Genomic DNA, 20,626 nt, shown 5'->3' with positions numbered 1-20,626 from the left:
AGTGTTTCATTGCTACTTATCGCATCAAAGCAAGACTTCCAAAAAGAATAGTGGCCCAAATCTATTTCTTATGTCCAATTTGAACTTCTTGGGACACAAGGATCAATAAATTGCTAATTTTTACTGTGATTATTTTAAGGAAAGAAACAAAATACAAATTGACAATGCTTGTATAGAATCACTACACTTTAGTTTCTCCTTGGAAGCTTTTTTAAAAATACCAATGCTTAGGCCCATCTAATAAGGAATTCTAACCTTGTTAGTCTGAGCTGGGGGCTCAGGCATCAGTATTCTTTAAAAGCTACTGGGTGGTTTTATGTACAGCCAGGGCTGGGAAGCACTAATTCATTACTTTACAACTGACAAAACACTTCCATGCATGACTGCATTTGCTTCTCACAATTCTATGTGATAGGTAGATGACAGATATTTTTGTCCCCATTGTACAAGAGATCCAAGGGGATAACTGACTTGTTCATCCAGGAAGGAAGTCTAACAGCTGAGACTTAAATCTAGTTCCTACCCTAAATCCAGGGCTCTTCCCAACCAGAGTATAGTAAAAGTCATCTGTAAACAGCCGTACATAACAATCTCTATTTCTTCTTGATAACATATTTCTAGTTGAATTTTATCATCTGTTTTATTCCATTAGACCATTGATTGCAAAACATAAGAACAGAGACCGGTTTCCTTATTCACTCAGAGCCTAGCACATTCTAGGCTCTGTACAAGTTATTTATTGAGAGAATGAAAATGAATGAACTAAAAGGTGCAGCCATTGTGTTGCTGGCCCATTTGCTCTACTGTTCTCAGCAAATTTGTTGTCAGTTTGGTTGTTCTTGTCCAGCTTTGGTGACTGCACTATCCAATGAAAGTTACACTCAAATGCTGGTTTTTACATCTGGGTAAGGTGAGGTCACACTTTACCCAGGTCAGAGTGACTATCAGGAACAACCTTCTTTGCTTTCCTTCTTCCCAGAATATTTCTGCAGCTGAAAGATTGACTGGAGCATTGGAATGAAGGAATTAAATTTATGTCTGCTGAGAAGTCCCCAAAAAAGCAGGCTTGTCATAAGTAGATCCCAATGAAATAACTGTCTTTCTCAGCAAGTCGAAGTGGGAAGAGAAGGGAAGAATGATCTTCATTAAGATATTTTCACCAATCAGTTTCTTTCCAGATGAATCTAATGGCTCCCCACAAACCAGAAAAGTCCCATCACCTACAGTCAACAATGGTGTGTTCACATTACTTAGCCTGTGACTAGAGCTTGTGGACCAGGGTTTCTCAACCTTGTCACTATTGACATTGGGGCTAGATAATTCTTTGTTGATGGGGGCTCCCCTGTGCGTTATAGGATTTTAGTGGCATCCCTGGACTCTACCCCTTAGATGCCAGTAGCACTCACCCATCCTGTGATGGTTAATCCTATGTGTCAACTTGGCTGGGCCACGTTGCTCAGATATGTGGTCAAACACTACTCTGGATGTCTCTCTGAGTGTGCTTTTGGATGAGATTAACATTTAAATCAGTGGACTTTGAGTAAAGCAGATTGCCCTCCATAAAGTAGGTAGACTTCATCCGATCAACTGAAGTCCTGAATAGAACAAAAGACTGACCTCCTCTGAGAAAGAGGGAATTCTGCCAGACGGTGGCCTGTAGACTTGAACAGCAGCCTCAACTCTTCCAAGGTCTGCAGCCTGATGGCCTTCACACTTGAACCTCAGATTTTGGACTTGTCAGATTCCATGATCACAAGAGTCAGTTCCTTAAAATAAATCTTTCTTTCTCTCTCTCTCTCTCTCTCTCTCTTTCTCTCTCTCTCTCTCCATACATATCTTTTATATATCTACATCCTATCAGTTCTGTTTCTCTGGAGAATCCTGACAGATACACCTTTGTAGTAACAACCTTAAATGTCTCCAGGCTTTGCCAAATGACCCTGGGGGGGATAAAAGCAGCCTCAATTGAGAACCACTACTGTGGACAGATGAAGCTGGCATTGTCTCTGGCATACTTCCAAGAGAGGCTGACCAGGGAATAGTCCAGAATCTAGTGGAAGCTAATATATCTCCTGGAAGATGTGCTCTATGTATAATTCATTGGAATTTATCACAAGTTTGACCTGACAGCAGGGGTATCAAGGAATCTACAGAATATTTTAGGGCTAATCAGCCCTAGCTTTGAGCCATAAAATTCTCTCATTTAGAAAAATTGTATAATATATGCCTGAATTGTTCTTCAAAGAAAAAGCAAGGCAAATCACCTTTAAGTCATGTCCTTACAAAGCTCATTTATAGGGCACGCTCATGCTCTCTCTCTTTCAATTACTGTATGTTAAAAAATAAAGAATTGCTTGGACAAGAAGAGCATAAACTTGCTCAATCCATGCTGATTTTGGATGCTGATAGAGGGCACCTGAGAGTATCAGTTGAAAGAAAAAGAGACAAAGACATATAATGCAGTCATTATTCCTGAGTTGTAAACTTTAAGTCCTGTCTGAAAACAGCATTGGATGACTCAAAAAGTGGCTCTATTGACGACAAAGATACTTCCATCAAAAATGAATATGCAGAGTTTATTAAATGAAATGTGAAAATAAGAATAAGCAATATTTATAGATTCATATATTATTTTAGAAGTGTTTTAAGTATGTACCTGTCACTAAATAAATATTATAAGGGGACATTTGGTTAGTTCACTTATATCTATAAAAGTTTAATTAACCAAGTTGGCCCAAAGGCACACTAGGAGCTTCTCTCACTGAAGAAGCCTGTATGTTCAAGCATATTTAGTATTTGGTAAAGCAAAAAGATTGGAGATTTTACAAGCTTCTCTTCTTTCTCCCTCTTCTTCCTATGCCTTTCTACTCTATCTTTTTCTTTCAAGTCCTTTCCCCATTCTTCCTCCCATCCTCCTCTTCTGCTTTCTCTGCTTGGTCTTTTTGCTTTGCTTTCTCTCCATCCTTTCTCCTTATTTTTTCAAATATGTGCCTGTGAAAGATCTCTATTCTCTTTGGCCATACGTACCTATTCTTGTTCGCATATCAAATTCTAATGGAAAGAAAAGAATTTAGAAGCGGTGGAAAAAAAATCAATTCTTTTTAGGGTTAAATCCCAGGGACATATTGGGTCTGAGGGGGGAGAAGAGAGATTACACCCCAAGGGGCCTGCAAGAATTGCCCATAGCATGTCCTGTCAAGAGTGGAGGTAAATGCCAAAGTCATTAAAAGGCCACAATCACTTGTTCTGTATGACAAAGGTGCATAAGAACAATCCTCATGAATATTCCTTTATAAAAGCTTTGAAAATCTACCCAGATGCTGGATTATGAGAGGGTTTGACCAAGGGCTGAAAGGTAAAAATGAACAAGCAAGAATACATGACTTGGGGTCACTTTTTCAGGACATAGGTTTATGTCCTGAAGAGGATATAGGCATCCCAGAGAGGTCCCCAAGAGAAGAGACAAACACACTGCTATGTGGCTTTCCAAGGCCTGGGGAAAGCAGTGCCCAATTGCTGAGCAAAGGTGAAATGCCTGAGTTGCCATAGCAGATGGTAAAAAATGATGGAAAATAGGATCAGAAACAGTTCACTTTCCTTGGAATGAACAACAATATTCATTTACAGCTTTGCACCAGGACTATGTTAGCTCGCCCACCCTCTGTCTTAATATAGTCCGAAGAGATCTGGACCATCTGGACAAGCTGCAGAATATCCCATTGATCCATTACATCAATATAATGAAGACATGGCTGTTATGCTGGGGACCCTGGTAAGAAACGTGTGCTCCAGAGGGCAAAAGATAAACCCTAGAAAGATTCAGGGACAGGCCACATCAGTAAAGCTTTCAGGAGCCATATGAGAGTGGACACAAAGTCTGAACATTTTTACATGCTAATACCCATCAAAAAGCATCCACTATCCACCAAGGAAGAGACATGGAACAAGCAAGTAGACAAAGCAACTTAGCCAGATGACATTAGTCTTCAGCATTGGGCACAATATACGCATTAATGGAGTGACCACTTGGCAGAGGTGGGACCATGCATATGCCCAACAACATAAACTTTTACTTACCAAGGCCAGTCTCACTGTTGCTTCCTCAATATGTGGAGACTTCCAGCAACAGAAACCAATATGGAGTCCCTGATATGGCCTTATTTCCCAAAAGGACCAACAGGCCACCTGGTGGCAACTTAATGACATTGGGCTCCTTTTATTCTGGAAGGGCCAGCAGTTTCTCCTCACTGGGACAGAGTCTTATTCCAAGTATGGGTTTGCCTTTCCCACCCACAAAGACTAAGCCAACATCAGTGTTCAGAAGCTTATGAAGTGCCTAATCCATAAGCATGTAATCCTACATAACATAGCATCCAAACAGCGGACACACTTCACAGCAAAGGAGGCACAGGAGTGGACCCATGGTCATACAATCCACAGGTCATATCACATACTGCACCGTCCAGAGGCAGCCAACCTGATAGAGCCTATTGAAGGTACCGCTTATAGATAATAGTCTGCAAAAATGGGGTGCTATCCTCCAGAATGCAGAATAAATAAATCTAAATCAGCTCTGTATAGTGCTATGTCCCTAATAATAATATATGGGTCTAGGAACCAAGGGATAGAAGCAAAAATCATCATTCTCACCATCACTCTCAATTGCCCTCTGGGGAAATTTGTGTTTCCTGTCCCCACAACTCTGGACTCTGCAGAGTTAGAAGTCCTTGTCCCCAAAGCGGACACACTCTTGCCAGGGGACAGAGCAAGAGTTTCATTGAACTGCGGATACCACCTGGACGCTTTGGACTCACTATGTCTGGCACCAACAGGTGAGAAGAGGAGTCTCCATCCTGGCAAGTGTGATTAACTCTGCTCAGCAGGAGGAGGTAAGACTACTTTTATTCAGCAGGAACATGGAGGAATATATGTAGAAACCAGGTGATCCACTTGGGTGCCTCCTTAGCCCCCACTGTAACTGTAAATGGAGATGTATAGCTACTCTTGCCTTAGAAGGGTTCAGACCCCGCAGGAGTGATGGTTTAAGTCACACCGCCAGGTAAGCCATCAAGACCTGCCAAGTTAACAGCTGAGGGTGAGGTGAAGTTGGAATGGATTGTGATGCAGCAAGATGATGAGGACCTGCTGCAGCCCCCAGGAGACTAGAGCTTGTCCCACTGGTCTCCCTCTTCTTTCTCCTCGGGGAGAGGGCCACAGGGACAGTGGAGGAGCCGCTCCCCCAACATGGACGGAGAAATAGATCTGTGCCGTGTGAGGGGTGGACTCTGGCAGCCACGGAGTGAAATACCCACATCTTCTTTCAAGAGAGAACCTGCTGTGAGGGGCCTAGTTAGCTGATGCCTCCAGCTGTTGTGAGTTCAGGACCCACCACGATATTCATGCTGCAGCCATGCTGGCTCTGGCCTGCTCGCAGCCGGGGACTGAGCATGGCAGGGGCACTAGGGCTGGGCCAGTCCTACTCAATTTCTCCTTTAAGGAGAATTCTTTGCTGTGGAGTTCCATGTTGGTCTAGCCAAGACTTTCTTGGAGCTTTACTTCAATCTGAAGACTTCCTGCCACACTCTCCTTCCTTCTGTCTCTCTCTCCACACATGTCAGATCTGGATCAGGGTCCAAGGCTCTCCCTACTTACTCTTATTTCCTCTTCCCTCGTCCTTTGCAGGTTTTTCTCAAAATAAGTCTCTTGGCCTCCTAATTCTATCTTGGCATCTGCTCCCTGGAGAATTCGAACTGACATAATGGATTTGGGCAAGTCCATTAATTTTTTTTCTTCATCTTCAAAGGAAGAGGTAGGTTGGGTAGGTAGGTAGAGCTAGATCATCATCCTAAATCTCAATTTATAGTTTTTGAAAGTAAAATTGGAAGGATAATTAGAAAATTATTGATTATTCTTTCTTCATATTTGAAACAAATAAATTTCTTATTTGTTTACCTAATAAAATATATGCTTGGTTATCAAGTCTTTTTTGCTCATAAATTAAGCTCACAAGGTAAAACCAACTGCCACTTTTCAAAGGAAATACCTTTTATCAAGCCCGAAAGCAAAATTTAAACTAAAACTTAAACCACAAACATGTTAATTGTTCTCATCCTGGCCAAAAACTGGAGCTGGTATGTGTTGCTTGAGGAGTTTTGTTTTACAAAAACCATAGTTTATTATAAATGCCCTGTGTATAAGTGATAATTTTGGGGCTTTAATATTAACTACTTTTTATTTTATTTCTCCGTCATGTACTGACACAATCTTTCATTAAGGTGAGACTTTATACTACAATCAGATAAACTTTCATCTTGGTCATATAATTTTTCTGCTGCTCCAAAGCATGTCACCAAAGAAAGCAAATTAGGACAAGGTTAATTCCACGTTTATTAGACAGCAACCAGAACATTATGAATGCTCAATTGATGTTTAGACCATATTAGTGCACTTTTTAGCAAATTTATGGTATTGAAAAAAATAATGCACCCTATTGAGAAGCAGTTCTTTTTTACTAAAGAAAAATGTGTTGGCAACTGCTTCGTTTCCATGGATTTATAATTCTAATAGGTCCTGAAAATAAACCCAATCTTTGCCAAAATCTCACTTATGCTTTATATCAGTAACATGCCCTTTATTCCTGCTTATGCATTTGGGAAATAGAAAAAAAAGCCCAATTAATTAAAAATCCACTAATTAGAACTCTAAAGAACTGATTTTGGGGAGGGGAGCTGTGTGGGGGCTGACACCTAACGTACTTTATTTTTATGAAATAGAGAAAATTTCATGAAATTATGTGAAATGGAAAAAAGAAGCATTTTCTAGAATATGTTTGGAAGTGTATAGTTCAAATGTAAGCCATTTTCAATATCTAATGGTGTTAAATCACTACAGATCTCAATCCACAAGGAAGATACAATTATGTCCAAGACTTATTCTACCTAAAGAAACAAGTTTATTATACATTTAATTTTTTAATTCTGGTGAATGCAGTAAAAGGAGGGACCAGGAAATTTAACCTGCGGTTAACTAGAAAATCAAATCAACAACTTGAATCCCATTCCTTAAACAAGTGAGTTTTAACCTTAGCTGTATGTTCACATGACCTGCAGAGCTTTCCAAATTCTCAATGTCCAGGTCCTACTCCAGACCAATTAAATCAGAATTACTGGGTTTTTAGGGTTTGTTTTTTTTTTTATTAACTCCACAGGTGATTCTTATGTGCTGCCAAGACTGTGATCCACAGCCTTGGAAACTATAGTTATTTTAAGTTTTAAACCAGATTAGGTTAAGTTACAAATTAAGTTTCTACTGCTGGATGAAAGCATATTTGCTGAGTGACCTTTAATTTTACAATAGTACTGGAAAAAGAATGAAATCCAAATGCCTGGCTAACATATTTGCTGTTCTTTGTAACCTGGGAATGGCCATGTAACCCAGTTCTAGGTACTGAAATAAAAGGAGACCCCCTGCTGGATCTTTTCCTTCTGGGATAAAAGAACAGAGAGCCTGTTGGGGTGGAGGGAAAATGGATTTCATTCCCTTCTGTAATATAAATCCAATATAAATCCAAACTGTAATATAAATCCTGAAACTGAGTACATCTTGCAATCAGAAAACAAGTGTAAGAATAAAAAGTCAACAGGTTGAGGATGGCAGTGGAATGTAAAAACAGAAAGAGCTTGGGTCTTTGTTGACATGTAGAGTCATTGGACTACAGCCACCAACTACCTTCAGAATTTTTGTTGTGTAAAGAAAAGTATTAAGCCACTATTAGCTGAAATTTCCATTTCTTGCAGCCAAAAATATTTCTAATGAATACACCTTGATTCCCTCTCAAGCTATGAATCACTCAACATTTACTATTGGCTAAGAACTTTATAGATATTATCACTTTTGAGCCATACAGCAATGCCCCACTATTGGCTAAGAACTTTATAGATATTATCGCTTTTGAGCCATACAGCAATGCCCCAAAATAAGTGTTGTTATTTCCATTTTACATGTGCAGAAACTGAGGCCCATACAAGTCAACTACCTTGTCCAAGGCCATACAGAACTTAGGTTTTAAGCCAGATTCATTTGATTCTAATGCCAATGCTCTTAATTGCATTGCTATAGTGCTGTTGTTAACCTCTTGGATATATGTTTATCAAGCTGCTCTGATTAAATTGTATGATATGTCATGCGAAAATAGTATCTTATGCTTCTAGGAGTACATATAGTGGTCTACATTTAGATCATTATATATTTAAAGGATTAATGGCCTTACTTGGTTAAAAGCAAAATTACAGCATAAAATTTTAGGGGCTGATCTGCAAAACTTCTAGATACTTTCAACACACTCCAAAAAAAAAAAAAAAACCACTCAATCCACTTTCATAGGAGACTTCATAAAAATATTATTAATAATAATCCAGGGCTTTGGTACATGATAATATTTTCCTTCTCCCTTGTGAAAAGGCAAATGAATTGTAGGATTTTGGTGTATGTGTTTAAGGCAACTACCTGGATATGTCTTCAAGGATATGAAACGATACTAACTGTGGAGCTGGAAACACAAATGTATCCCTTCCCAGGACTTCCCAGGGTGTTTGTGACTTTTTTTCCTTTGGAGCCAGTCTTTACTTGTCAGGTGTTTCAAGGTGTCTAATATCCCCACTACGATACTATTTGCCCTTGTTCCATATTCTCTTCTCTTAGCATTTACTGGAGAATGAATGGATTCGAGAAGGCAGTACAGAGACAGCCATGTTGAGTCAGGCTCACTGGACCAGAGCTATAGTATTTTCCCCCTTTCTCCATAAAATGAGGAGAAAAGACTTACTTCAAAACTGTTCTTATGGGACTTAAATGAGCTGAAATTTAAACATACTTTTAACAGTTAAGGCAGGCAAGTATTTATCAAATATCTATCTGCTGAGTAGTGAGATAGGTACCTGGAAAGTACTGATGGATCCTGTTCTCAAGAAGTATACTAGTAAATTACTAGTCTCAAGCCTAAGGCCTTTAAAGGGCAGAAAACAGAGTAAGTCGGAAGATAGAAAAAAAAAAAAATCTGAAATTTGACACACCTGAGATCAAGTCCTAATTCCTCAACTTTCCAGCTATAGTAGGTTTGAATGGTCTCCAAAAGATATGTCCATGTCCTAACTTCCAGAACCTGTGAAAGTGACCTTATTTGAAAAAGGTGTCTTTGCAGATGTAACTAAGAACTTCCATATGAGATGATTTTGGATTACTCTAGTGGTCCCTAAATCCGATATTAAGCATCCCTGAAACAGACAAAAGACACAGACACAGAAGAGAATGACATTAGAAGGCAGAGGCAGAGATTGGAGTCGTGCAACCACAAGCCACGGAATGCCTGGAACCACCAGAAGTTGGAAGCAGCAAAGGAGTCTCCCCTAGAGCCTTCAGAAGGTAGGCGGCTCCACCAATAGCTTGACGTTGGCGTTCTATCCCGTTAGAGAATAAATAAAGTTGTGGCAGGATCAAATTTGTGGTGTTCCTTCATTTGTAAATTGGGGATAATATCCTAACCGCAGTTTTATTTCCTGAAGTGGGAAATGGGATACTTGCATTACCCAGGAACAGGCAAACATTAAAAATGACATTTATTAAGAGCTTTTCATGATCATTCCACTGTGCTAAGTGCTTTTCATGTATTACTTACCTATTTCTATGTTATGGATCAGCAAACCAAAACTCAGAGAAATTTAGTAATTTGCCCAGAGCCACATAGCTAGCAAGTGAAAAACACAGGATTACAACTCAAACCCGCTCCCAAGATATCCTTTTTATCCTTCATGCTAGCTTGCTTAGAAAGGATGCAAATTGGCACACTCTAAAACTTTAGCTATTTTAATACTGGTTCAGACTATAGGATTAACCGCACGAGCCAGGTCTCTCCTTCAGCAACCCATCGACCCTCGCGAGAAGCCTCAGTTGCTCCTTTGGCACGGAAGCGACAGAGTTAATGACATTACTTTCAGGAGCCGCTGACGTGACCGCGGCCCGACGGATCCGTGCAAGGGCCAAAACTCGTGTGAGGCGCAGCCCTGGCGCCTCTAGATGAAGTAAACAACAGCGGACCAATGGAAACGCAGAACTTCCGTGTTTTTGGTCAGCTCCACCCCTTGGCCCCAGCTCTGCCGCGGTAGATTGGAAAAAGCGGACCCGGGGGCGGAGCCAGGCGAGGAAGCGGAAGCGGGTTTCCGGGATCTGCTACCAGACCTGGCTTGGGTCCCACGTGTGCGGTGAGTGTGGCGGGCTCAAGGATCGCTCCTGGGAGGGGTTCGCACTCTGCCGCGGGCTAGAGTCAGAGGGTCTCTCGGGTTCGTTGCCTACTGGCAGTCTTCTGGGGCATTTTTCTAGGCTAGGAGTTTGGGGATTGATGGGAGCCCGGCGAAGAGGCCGAGGCTACGACCCCTCTTCCTACCGGGTCGCCTGCGTGCTGGGTTAGACAGAACTAGCTTCCCTCTCAAGCCCTGGCCCGTGCTAGTTCTGATCAGCCCATCCGTCCTGTTTTTGACAACCATTCACGCCGCGTCTAGGTGCTGCGTTTACAGCCTGACTGTACTGTTGCAGGTTGTCCTGAATGTCAAGTTGCAGGTTATAAGCGCTAGCAAGGAAACGAACTGGGTGCTAAGATGGAAGATGGGAAGTCAGAAGAAGTGATCAAATTTTATAGGAGATCTAAAGCACGTCGGGAGGCAACCCTGAGATCTGGAAGCCCCCGGACTACTTTAAGCAGAGGCAATAATGGGCTAAGTCTTGAGGTTGGGGCTAAGAGTACAGTGATAAAAAATAAAGTTAGAGGGATGGAGTGAGGCAAGGTTCTGTAGGGCCTTGAAGGCCATAGTGGGGAATTTTTTTATTTCTGTGCAGTGGGAAAACATTACCATGCCTTCATAAACACTGAAGGTTTATAAGTGAGGGAGAAACATAGCCTTGGTTCTCTTTATAAAATGTATTTAACTTGGAAGTCTAGTAAGAAGACTATTGATGGTTTGCATTAGGGTGGTGGTAGTAGAGATAGAAGGTGGATGGTTAGAGGTATTAATAAGGGGAATTCAAGAAATTTAATGTTACAGACAAGAAATAAAAATGTCAAGGGTAATTCTCAGGTTTCTTGCTTGAGCGGTAGAGTAGATAATGTGCCATTGGCCAAAATGGGGAACGATAGGGCAGAGAAAAATAGATGGGATATTGTTTGGGGGTGGTTTGCAGTGGAAATATAGAGAATTATATTTTGGACATATTGAGTGTAAGGTGCCTGTTAGACACATAATCAGAGATGTCAGGTAAGCAGATACACAGGTCTGGAGCCCAAGGAGAAATTCATAATGGTAAAATAATTTGGGAATACTCAGCATAGAAGAAAGCCAGGAGGTTGAATGACATTACCTAGGGAGAAGTGTGGTGAAAGAAGGGAAGTTCACTAGGAGAAAGACTTGAGGAATGTCAACATTTAGAGATTGAGTATTGAATATTTACTGCTTTCATAGCACAATGCTAAGCTTGCTGAGGGAGATAAAGAAGGATCAATCACATGTCCCTCCACCTCTGGTAAATCTTTGATATTTCCCTTCATAAGGGAGAATTAGGCTCTCAGCTACTGGCTCCCTTAACATTTTGTATAAACTTCTAACACTTAATTACATTGTGTTTTAATTTTCTGTTTGTCTGTCTCTATTAGAGCACACCTTGATTTTTTTTCCCATATTTTTCAACCCAGTAGCTTTCTAGCACATTTTTTGTAGATATTAAATAAATTTCTGTAGGAGAGAGGTGGAGCCATCATGAATAACTTTAATATAAATCCCAAAGTGTTATGTTTTAAGAAGGATATAAAAATGTATCATTGGAATAAAGAGAATCATTTGGGAAAGAGCAGAAGACATATAGGAAAGAAATTATAAGAAAATTTCACTTAAGCTGGAGTTGAAGGATGTGTAGGAATTATGTTGCTAGAATGGCTTTAAAGTTTGGAGCGTGAAAAAGACTTTTAAGGAAGTAAAATTGGCTCCTCTGTGGTGTGTTTGAGAGGGCTGATTACGGCCAAATTTTGAATGGCTGAATGCCAATCTGAGTTTGAACCTTTTCCTGTAGTGGGAAAGTTTTGAAACTATTGGAGCATGGAAATGGCATGAAATAGGTGTGGTAATGGAAGGTTAACCAGGCTGCAGAGTGTGGATTGCAGCAGACTGGATCTAAAGGCAAAACAATCTGAGCAAGAGGTAACAAGAGCATGAATGGGATAATAGAGGGAAGGAGGAAAAAATGGGAACAATTCTGAAAGACACTTTGGAATGTAATGATTGGCTATGAAGGGACAGACGTGGTCCCCAAGCAAAGCGCATTTTGCTTAGTGAAAAAGAAGCAAGATTAAAAAGTTATATATTGTCTGATTCCATTTATATTATCTTCTGGAAAAGGCAAAACCAGAATGAAAAACAAATCAGTGGCAACCAGGGAAAGGGTGGAGGGGTTGGTTACAAATGGGTTGCACAGAGATCATTTTAGAGTGATGGAACTTTTCCCTAAGATACTGTGGTAGTGGATACATGACTCTATCCATTTGTCAAAATCCATAGAATTGTACACCAAAAAGAGGGAACTTGACTATCTGCAGGTTTAACAAATCTACCAGCATCTCTGCAGATAGAATGCACACTGACAAATGAATCAGACTGTACTGTAAACATGGAACTCCACTGAAGAGGGGCTGGGGGTGGGAGAGAAAGGAGTTGACCTAAGTAACTTTGGAAAACAGTGTTTTGAATGGATACTGTGAGGCTAAATAAAAAGAACTGTACATAAACACTGTACTATAATTGGTAAATTTGTTTCTCATGGGGTGCAGGCTAGCAATTCTGAAACTATTTAATGTGTATAGTAGGGTTGAATAAATATATAAATAAATTGTAGATAGTGGAAAGAGTTTCTCAGTGTCAGAGAAAAAAGTTACAAATGAGCAAGAGGGGAGGACTAGAACAAAACCTGTGGTGCTTGATTAGAGTCAGAGACATTAATATGAACTTAATGTTATTTTAATAGCTATAGAAGTAAATATAGATGTGAGTGTATGTATGAGTTAATATACATATGTGTATTACCTAGATCTGTCTGCTGAAAGGACCTAGAAACAGTGACACCTCAGTGACAACAAGCACACCTAGCATTTAGATCTTGGTTTTTAAATACCATTCTCAAAGGAATCAGTGTTCCTTGGAGAAAATACAAGATGTACCTGGAGCAAGTGCCAGGAAATATAAACATGCTTTAACAAAAGGAAGGTGCGAGGCATGTCAAGAGGACACAGAAGCAACCTGAAAAACTTCCTACTGTCCAAAGCTAGAACTATTTGAACAACAAAATAAAAATGGTATTAGGTTATAACCCAAGGAGTAAAATAAATATTTGAGACCATACTGATACAAATAAATAAATAGTTGGAAAAGATGGAACAAATCTTCCCTACAGAAAAATTCAAAATAATAAAGGTAAAAGTAATACGGGAAATAGAAAATCACCAAACACCACAGTAATTGCTGCATGCAAGATCCGCTGAAGAATGCTAGAATTAGCTGCCTAAACTTTAGGAAGACACAGGTTATTTGCACAGTCTCAAAATGTCGTGTCTAAAATGTTTCTTAATTGCTGTGATCTGAATGCTTTGGTACTACTCCCTCTGGAAAGTGGAGCTTAATTTTCCTCTTTTTGGGTTTGGGCTGGACTTAGTGCTTGCTTCTAATAGAATATGAAAAGTGAAAATGGTAACTTTACAGTGGAGAAACCTGGCAAACACTGCTTTGACCAAGTGATCAAGGTAAACATCACCAGTAATAAATCATGTTGATGTCTTGTACCTCCTGAAATGATGCTATGACAAGCGTACTTCACCTCTGGTACTCTTCCAAAAACAACTCATAACCCCAGTCTAATCATGGGAAAACATCAGGCAAACCCCAAATGAGGCATATTTTACAAAATGCAGTGGAGACATGATGGCTGAATTCAGTATATCCTCAAATAGAAAGAGGACATTAGTGGAAAAACTGGTGAAATACAAATAAATCCTGTAACTTAGTTAATAATATTGTATGTTAACATTAGGGGAAGCTGGGCAAAGGGTATATGGGAACTCACTGCATATCTTTTCAACTCTTCTGTAAAACTATTTCAAAATAAAAATTAAAACAAATATATATAGAAACATGTAAATGAATGAATTTTTAGAAAACTACATGCAATAGGAGAACTAAAGAGATGGTGATAGGGTTATGGTGGCTATAACCAAGTGATAAAGTGACCCTACAGTCAGTCCTGAATACTCTGAGGAAGCTGAGTAATTCAGAGCCCATTCCTTTTTTTCAGGATCATATTAGTAAAGTCTGAATTAGAACAGCATTTTCCAGAATGTTTCTTGGAACTCCACCATTCCCTTGAGATGTTTCAGGAAAAAGTGGCTCGGCTAAGGTTGGAAAATCCTGCATACTGTAGCCTTTGCTTGGTAATTGATAGTTGTATTAGCAAATTAAAGAATCTGAAAAAATATTTCCTTATAGGCTGATTTAACTTACTGTTTCCCAAATACATTTTATCCCAGAACCCTTCTTTTACATCCATTAATATCCTGGTAAATTAGTTTGATTGGAAAATTCTAATCTAGAAATATCTGATAGTATCTAGGGATCCCTAACATCTACTCTTTAGGGCCAACTTTAGAAATGAACGTACAACTTTGGAAAGTGGAAAAATGAGCCAAATGACTTTGCTCTTGATCTGCTTCTTTCACAAGGGCCTTGGGAAGGTGAGGGGTTATCTCTTGTTTGTCCTCTGCACTATGGGATCTCAATACCCTAGAAGTGACCTGTTGGGCAGATTGTATAAATGGAATATTAAATATTTCAACATAATCTTGTTTTGGCGTTTACTGCAAGCTACTTGGCTGCCTATAAAACAATCACAAGTTAAACATTGGATAGTAATGTTTGTTTTAGCGATGTTGGGTTACATAGGGATCTTTCAGATAATCCTTTATTTTCTTTCATTAAATTTGAATACTTGTTAAGTACAGCCTATTGTTTTTTCCTAGTTTTTAAGGATAGAGACCAATCAATCAAATAGTGATATTGTCAGTTATTCATCACCAAGTCTTTCCACTTTACAAAATGGAAACACTGATGCTTATACTTAATGTCAATAATGGTCTGTTTTTAACCACTGCTGAAGTGCTGCCTCCAGAAATATTAGGGACTAGCCAGCATGTATGCATGTTCTTAGGTTTTGTATTGGTATCTTGTTCATTTTCAGTTTTAAAATCTTAGAGGCAGTGATTGTATAATTGCTGGACTTGTGTGGGTACTGTACCCAGGTAGTTTGTGCTCCATCTGTGAACTCAAGGACTAAATGTGGCAATGACTACTTAATGACTCTTCCTTGATGAGCAATTCATTCTCTTTGGTTTGGATTTTTGTTTTCCAAAGTTGCTGCAATGGAAGTCAAAGGGAAGAAAAAATTCACAGAAAAGAGTGCAAAGGCATCACAAGAAAAAAACAGATTTCATAAAAACAATGGTAAGATAGCCATGCCAAAACATGTTTGCCATGTGGTTGGTTGGCCATTGTCCTTGGGGGGGTAGGAGGGTATGTAGCATATTTTAATCTGTATTCATGAGCTAGGATTAGGATTAAAATAGTAGGAAGAAATAGGTGTTATTGTGTATGAGCTAGCATGGTCCTCATGAAATTTAGACATTTAAGATATTGCCAGCATAATTGAGGAATGCTTTACTCATGAAAGGCCCTTTATTTCAGCCATTGATGCTGTTGCCTAATTTATTTACACTAATTCACCATACATTTTGTATCAATGCTTCATAAATTGGGGCTGGTTAATACATACTGCTGATAAACCAAATACTTATAACTTCAGCATTTATAATGGTGACGTCTTTATTACTCCATCAGGTGTCAGTATTGCAAAATAAAAAAGTCAGGTACTATATAAATTACTAAATGTTTTCGTAAGCAACCTTTTTTTTTTTCTGCCAGTAATCTTACGACATAGCTGTTGCTGTTTGCATCTCATTGTTAGTTTGCAAGCTTTGTTGACCAAAGAAGGTTTTTGTCAAAGAATTTTATTATAGGCTTTAAAAAATTTTTTCTCAAAATTAGACATTTTGAAATTAAACATTTTTAGTTTTTCTTTATGTTCTACTTTCTAAATTTCAGAAGTGTTCAATTTATTCTTAGACTCCTATTACGTTAAAGAACCATTGAAGATTATGTATAAGGACTAATGATACGGAATCATTAAAGCAGAATAGAAAGGTATATAATAAGTAATCTCTCATCTCTACTATATGCTTACAACTAGAGAAATATACCAAACCCACAGCAGTGGTTATCTCTGGGTGGTAGAATTGTGGAGAAATTCTATTATACGTTTCTCCAGTTTCTAGGTTTTGTATCATGAATGTTTATTAAAATTTTACAATCAGGGAAAGAGTTTTTAAATTTTGTTTTGAGTGTTTAAATCCTATTCTATTCAAAAGGATAAATGTTGCATATTTGAGAATAAAACAAAGTATGTCTCATTAAAAGTGTCTAATTTTCTGTAGTGAATGTAATCCAGTGGATAAAAGAGATCTGGGTCCAAAATCATTGAAGCAACAATTATTTATTTTTGTCACTAGCTTCTGGTTCTTCAAAGCCATTCCCAAGAAAAGTTGCTAAGGAGGGTGGATCTAAAATGACATCTAAGAACTTTGAGAAAAGTACCACAAAACCTGGGAAAAAGGGTGTGAAGCAGTTCAAGAATAAGCAACAGGGAGACAAAGCACCGAAGAACAAATTCCAGCAGGCAAATAAATTCAACAAGAAGAGAAAATTCCAGCCAGATGGTAAAAGGGATGGTAAGTTCTGATTTCTTGAGCATAGTCTCCACAGAGGCCTTGTCCTGCCTGAGCTAGTCCCTGCACCATTGTGCACAGGGACTCTGGAAATGAATTAGAGACCTCCCATTCTTGTTCTTTGACAGGGAACATTTTGGGGAGAGAGGAGGGAAAGGTATATTATTAATAGATAGGCTTAAATAAACAACATAGTATCTTTCCTGGTCAAAATTTCCCTCTAGTGTTTAGAGTTCCTTATTTCTTAGACCCTTTCTGAATTACCGTAGCCATGGAGTTAAGCTAAATTGTAATGCTTCATACAGGGGAGCATCAATAAAACATTCCTTTTTGTAGGCTAAAATTAATTTATTAATTCATTGTTCAGCAAAGATTTGAGTTTTCTATGCATTTTCCTCAAGATAGGGGAAAAAAAAAATAGCAATCAGTAAGGATATAGGCCCCAATTAATCATCACAGAAGCCAGCCTTAAAGAGCCATTGTGTCCCAGGTAGGTGTCAACCTTGGCTAAGGGTATCTTAATAAGCAAGAGACTTATTTAGACCCTGCCCTCGCAGAGCTTAGGCCAGTCTAATATAATCAACCCACAGAGCACTCAGATCCAGTAGCAGTTCCAGAGAAGGTATAGTGCACACATGGCAGATTTGATTTTAATTGGTTCAGGACAAGTTGCTCCCTGCTTGGCAGTGTTGTCAGGGATCATATTTGTCTATTGAAACAAACTGCTGATCCCTTCATCACAGTGTTTGATGGGTCATTTCTTACCCAGAGCTCTGCTCTCCATTGCGCAGCATGCCCCTGTTATGCTTTGTTCCACACTGGTCTCAACCAAGCCATGTCCAGGTGACATGTACTGACATACATTTACCTTCTCTGCAACATCCTGAGAATTTCTCTGGTTCTTTCATTCTTTTCTCCAACACAGCATGTCCGAATACTACTCCTTGCTGCCAACAGTCCACTGCCATGGGGCCTTCTCAGTCCCGTCCCCTAGTTCTGGTTCTTGCTCCTCACTCTGCCTGAGGGCTCACTAGAGGGGCAGCAGCCTTGGACAGGGAGATGGGGAGAGAGGAAGGATCTCATTAGGCCTGCAGGACCCTTTCATGCTCCAGTCCCCATCTTTTCTCTTAATTTTCTTTTCCTCCTTTATCTCCCCACCCCATAGTTTCTCTTCCAGCTTCTCTTTCCTACTCTCTCTAATTGATACCAAATCTTGCTTTCCCTACTGGAGTTATTGACAACTGCATTTTAAACACATAAACATTCATTCTCACATTCAGATCCTGTCATGCGATAGCCCTGATTTTTTTTGCTGTGGAAGATGTGTTCCTAACATTTTGCTATGGGAGATATTTTCCTAACATTTCAAAATGGAACTCTTGATTTTATTTTCTCTCTCTCTCTCTCTCTCTCTCTCGTTTTATTTAACCAGTAACTGAGAGAAATCAGATACTAGACAACCCCAGAATGGATATATCTACTGCAACCCAGCATAACAAAATTCAAGATGCCCAAATATTTGTGAAATTAAATTAGCTCTGAATCAGTTATTATCATCTTCTGTATAGTAGAGGATGCCCTAATATTAATGGCCAATATGTCCTCCATTGCCTGTAATCCTCTGTATTACCAGGCAGAGAATAAGCAAGGAAACAATAAGGGGAATAATTAAATGCATTGTAGTAGTATAGTATATGTTGTATATTTTATAGCCATTAAAAATTATGTTCTTAAAGAACATTTAGTTTCATGAGCAAACAAAATATAATGTTAAGATACAGACCCTGAATTTTTAAAGATGCAGAGGGAAAAGGCAAGAATTAAATAATCAGTTATGGCTAGGTTTTGATTCTGTAAGAGAAATTTTTTTCTTTTTTTTTTTTTTTTTTGCATTTTTTCCAAGTTTTTATAATCAGAGAAAGGGAGATATTTAGAAATAATTTGCCAAAATGTTTCCTGCAGGATACTCCTGTAAATAAAACCCATTTTATTAAGTTATTCTTTGTTTGGCCTCATTAGCTCAATTGGTAAGTTACTTGGATTTTGAGGACAAAAAAAATAGTAATAGAAAGATACTTGATTTTTATAGCTTCACTCTGCAGAAAACTTGGAAATTTTGGTTGTGCACTGTCCTGAGTAAGAGACAGCAAAGGGTCATTTCTGGATTTGAATCTTGAATTCTGACTCTACCATTCCTGGTTGTGTGGACTCGGACAAAGACTTCACTGCTTGGTGCCTTTGTTTCCCCAGTGCGAAAGGGGAGATGATAACAGTACCCACCTCATAGGGTTGTTGTAAGAATTTAATGACTTAATACACGGCAGCACTCAGAACAGTGAACTTTTGAAATTGTTTTTCCTGTTTTAATTTGGACTAATTTTTTTTTTCATTGAAAACTGATTATACCTAAAATCCAATAATCTAAATGTTCTAAAGTAGAATTTTATTTTACAATTGAAAAAAAATACTTAAAATGTTTCAGTAGCTTTTATAATCCTTTTAGTGTCCTTAATTTCTTGATAGGTATTCTGCTAAGAATTAATAACGAGCAGTTAAATGAATGATTGGTTTTAACCAAATTTGAAATATACAAACTGCTCAGAAAATGAAGTAAAATGGAAGTCCATAGGGAATGATATTATTGTCTCCCTGCTAGCTTCCACAATGAGTATTGATGCTGGTTGGTGATTGCCCTTTGTATCTAATTTATATTTGTTTATGGCACTCAGAATGTTAAATGTAATTGAAAATAATTTGTGTAATAACTAGAATCAGCAGCCAAGAAACCCAAGTGGGATGACTTCAAAAAGAAGAAGAAGGAACTGAAGCAGAACAGGCAACTGAGTGATAAAACCAACTATGATGTCGTTGTTCGAGCAAAACAGATTTGGGAGATTTTAAGAAGGTAATACTACCTAATGGTGTTTTTATTAGTCCCTTTGGGACAATGGAAAAGTAACAGTGTACCTTGTAAATAGTGAAATGTCCTAAAATAAATAACATAGCACTTGGGTTATTTAGGCAGTACTCATAACACCCTAGTATGGGCATCAGTACTTGGATATCTGCCCATTGCAGAAATGTGTGGAATCATTAGGATGGCGTCAGATAGGCTTATGAAAATGTATGAGGTTAAAATACATTTGACATTCTTCCTGAGAGATTTCTGAGAAAATGAAGGGCAATTTCTTATCAGCTAGGTTTTGAGATACTTAAGTATTTGGTATCTTAGACTTGTTTTATTATTTTCTTTACTTCTGAAGTTTCTGGCTGTTAAGCTGTGGATTGATGCATAAAATTATACCTTGTGAGATGAGTTTCTGCCTTTGAGAAAATTACTTTTGTCTGGCTGCTCTGGAATAGTAATTTTAATGGCAGGGGTTTACTGCCTTCAAAAAGAAAAGCATGCTGAACCAGGTGAACATATACTGGTAGGGTTTTTAGTTCTGTGTGTTTAAAATAACTTCTTCAACTGTGTTGTTGCCTCCCTCCTTTCTCATTTGTAGAAAAGACTGTGACAAAAAGAAAAGAGTAAAGTTAATGAGTGACTTGCAGAAGTTGATTCAAGGGAAAATTAAAACCGTAAGTAGGGCATACTCATTGTTGCAATTTTAAACAATTCGAAATTGCCTCACTCTCAGGGAAGGGTAGTTGGCCATTCATGACAGGTGAACTAGTTATTGTTTCCAGTGTATTTGGCCAAAAACT

General features: G+C 38.7%; 1 protein-coding gene across 1 annotated transcript in view; it reads left to right on the top strand.

Annotated features, from left to right (window-relative positions):
* The first annotated feature begins 10,220 nt into the window (after positions 1-10,220).
* Positions 10,221-20,626, top strand: part of PUM3 (pumilio RNA binding family member 3) — a 40,070-nt gene continuing 29,664 nt past the window's right edge. The window contains exons 1-5 of the mRNA XM_069474174.1: positions 10,221-10,256; positions 15,492-15,581; positions 16,703-16,921; positions 19,688-19,823; positions 20,425-20,500. Coding sequence (XP_069330275.1) covers positions 15,500-15,581; positions 16,703-16,921; positions 19,688-19,823; positions 20,425-20,500 — 513 coding nt within the window. The 5' untranslated portion in view covers positions 10,221-10,256; positions 15,492-15,499. The remainder of the gene's footprint in view (positions 10,257-15,491; positions 15,582-16,702; positions 16,922-19,687; positions 19,824-20,424; positions 20,501-20,626) is intronic.

Source organism: Eulemur rufifrons, chromosome 7 (assembly GCF_041146395.1).
Source record: "Eulemur rufifrons isolate Redbay chromosome 7, OSU_ERuf_1, whole genome shotgun sequence".
In the NCBI taxonomy this organism is placed as follows: Eukaryota; Metazoa; Chordata; class Mammalia; order Primates; family Lemuridae; genus Eulemur; species Eulemur rufifrons.
This window is presented reverse-complemented; position numbering and strand designations above follow the sequence as displayed.